This window comes from Notothenia coriiceps, unplaced genomic scaffold (assembly GCF_000735185.1).
Source record: "Notothenia coriiceps isolate Sejong01 unplaced genomic scaffold, NC01 NC01_scaffold00019083, whole genome shotgun sequence".
Classification (NCBI taxonomy): domain Eukaryota; kingdom Metazoa; phylum Chordata; class Actinopteri; order Perciformes; family Nototheniidae; genus Notothenia; species Notothenia coriiceps.
Genome location: NW_011351784.1, coordinates 1 through 2,752, shown reverse-complemented (window position 1 = coordinate 2,752; position 2,752 = coordinate 1). Strand labels below are relative to the sequence as shown.

Sequence of the window (2,752 nt, the reverse complement as noted above, 5' to 3'; positions counted from 1 at the left end):
ATGAACTTTGTGACTCTGTATGACTTGTTATTATTATTTTCTCTCCTACTCCGCTCAGTCCGGAGAAAGGAGAGTCAGTGTGAACGTGAGAGGACTTGAGGGAGGGTTTGTGAGGAGAGACATGTGGATACACCTCCCCCATCCTCTTTGTCTGAAACACCGAGCCGTTGGGTTCAGGGTTTCCATGTGCACGCTGCAGATAGAGGATTTTGATCCGCCTGTATGTTTAAAACATGACCAGTATCTGCCAAGATGGATGTCCTCCTGCACACATTAGCCTGAGAGGAAACAGGAAGTGACTGTGAGCTTATGTAAGGAGGATTCACGGCTGCAGACCTGATGTTCTCTTGAGAAGAAAGAGGCATCAGAAAAGAGGGTTAATAATACTCCATGCATGACTTATACTGCTATCTGAGATGTTCTCCACATGGTGAGCCTGTTTGCTTTGATAGCACGGCAGTTTATTATTGCACTCTTGAGGAAAAAGCAATATTTAGCTGCAGAGGACAGATGAGAAAATGATATACAGTTACTGATTCCCCGCAGGAGATGCAGCAGGGAACTGAGTATCACAGAGAAATGAAGACATATGGTATGAAAGGGATGTTTTCCTATTGGATACACAGAGCTTTGAATGGATGTGTCCAGGAGCAGCAGCTTATCCTCCAACAAGGATCTCCTGAAAGTGACAGGGCTGCACATGTTGCGTGATGCTTTATTATTAAAGATGCTGCTGCAGTCAACATCCATTACTGTTGTTTATCTGCAAACTGAAGGTGGCCTGATGCTGTTTTAACCGCCCTGTAATGCAGCATTAATCACAATGATGTGCTTTATTTTTAGCCAACAGTCGTAAATGTGTTGTAACATCTCATATGAAAAACAATTCCCGACTTGTCCACAGATTTATTACCTCAGATTGTATAGAAGTCTATGGGGAAATGTTCCTACTTCTCTCTTTATTACCTCAGATTGTATAGAAGTCTATGAGGAAATGTTCCTACTTCTCTCTCTCTCTTTATTACCTCAGATTGTAGAGAAGTCTATGAAGAAATGTTCCTACTTCTCTCTTTATTAACTCAGATTGTATAGAAGTATATGAGGAAATGTTCCTTCTTCTCTCTCTCTTTATTACCTCAGATTGTAGTGAAGTCTATGAGGAAATGTTCCTACTTCTCTCTTTATTACCTCAGATTGTATAGAAGTCTATGAGGAAATGTTCCTACTTCTCTCTCTCTCTTTATTACCTCAGATTGTAGAGAAGTCTATGAGGAAATGTTCCTTCTTCTCTCTCTCTTTATTACCTCAGATTGTAGAGAAGTCTATGAGGAAATGTTCCTACTCTTCTCTCTCTCTTTATTACCTCAGATTGTATAGAAGTCTATGAGGAAATGTTCCTACTTCTCTCTCTCTTTATTACCTCAGATTGTATAGAAGTCTATGAGGAAATGTTCCTACTTCTCTCTCTCTTTATTACCTCAGATTGTAGAGAAGTCTATGAGGAAATGTTCCTACTTCTCTCTTTCTTTATTACCTCAGATTGTATAGAAGTCTATGAGGAAATGGTCCTACTTCTCTCTCTCTTCTTTACTTACCTCAGTATTGTAGAGAAGTCTATGAGGAATGTTCCTACTTCTCTCTCTCTTTATTACCTCAGATTGTAGAGAAGTCTATGTCTATTGTAGGTCATTTTTCTGATGAGTGAATGTTTTAGTATCTACTTCTGTCGTCTTCAACACAGCATGATGGTCATTTAGTGAGTTATGGTCCCGTTTAGAATAGACGATAAAGCAGCGTATGCTTCAGGGCGGGGCTACCTGTGATTACTCCAGTGTTGTTCATGTTTTCATCTCACAACTTTAACCCTTTCACAGTTTGGTTCTCACTTCATCAATGTTAGCATTTACATTGTAATGCTGGTTGCAATAAACAAGAGGCTGATGACAAAAAATCAAGATGGCCACAGTGAAAGCGCTAAACTCAAGGCTTCAAAACCGTAGTCCACAAACCGAAGTGTTACGTCAGGTCAGCCGGTTATAAACAGTGTGTGGTTCGTTGTTCTCGGTTGTTGTACGTTGTTGCCATGGCAGCTGTGTTGTTGTCTTGGGGATGTGTTTGTTATGTGTGTCGGCGTGTTGCCAGCGCCTCCATCAGCTCATGGCACAAACACTGACAGAAGCCGTAGAGCACGAGCAGCAGCAGCGTGGAGGGAACCAGACTGACAAGCACCACACCGAGCCACAGCCGCCCGATCATCAGCAGGTAGATCCCCAGAGGCAGAGAGCTGAAGTACACCTGCAAACAAGGACAGGGTTACATCATTCAGGTAGATCCCAAGAGGCAGTGAGCTGAAGAAAACCTGCATCAAGGACACAGTTACTTCCTGTAGTAGATCCCCAGAGGCAGTGACACATTAACTGCAGCTATTAGTAGAGCCTCCTCACCAGACACAGTGCCCCCAGCAGGCAGCGCGGGAAACTGCGAGACGTCCAGGCGCGACACTTGTGAGCCGGCAGGCTGCAGGGCAGGGACTCCAGGCTGGGGGGGCGGTAAACCTCCACCACATCCACCATGCTCAGGGACTCAGAGGACGGGGAGTCTGCAGGGAGCTCCATGATGGTGATCACCAGACAGTTTGAGGAGCAGGGAGACACGGCACCTCCTGCTGGGGGAGAGAGGGACAGATGATGCAGTCAGCATGTCGTTGTGTCCCTGAGACACTTCACCCCAAAGTGCTCCTGTGGGGATTGTC

The 2,752-nt window shown here is 44.4% G+C and overlaps 1 protein-coding gene across 1 annotated transcript; it reads right to left on the bottom strand.

Annotated features, from left to right (window-relative positions):
* Nucleotides 1-1,603: 1,603 nt before the first annotated feature.
* Nucleotides 1,604-2,660, bottom strand: LOC104951765 (E3 ubiquitin-protein ligase RNF182-like). The gene is made up of 2 exons (XM_010778494.1): nucleotides 2,445-2,660; nucleotides 1,604-2,295 (listed from the first exon to the last, which is right to left on the bottom strand). Exons 1-2 carry the CDS (start codon nucleotides 2,613-2,615, stop codon nucleotides 2,119-2,121), a joined length of 348 nt encoding a protein of 115 aa, XP_010776796.1. The 5' UTR covers nucleotides 2,616-2,660; the 3' UTR covers nucleotides 1,604-2,118.
* Nucleotides 2,661-2,752: the final 92 nt, after the last annotated feature.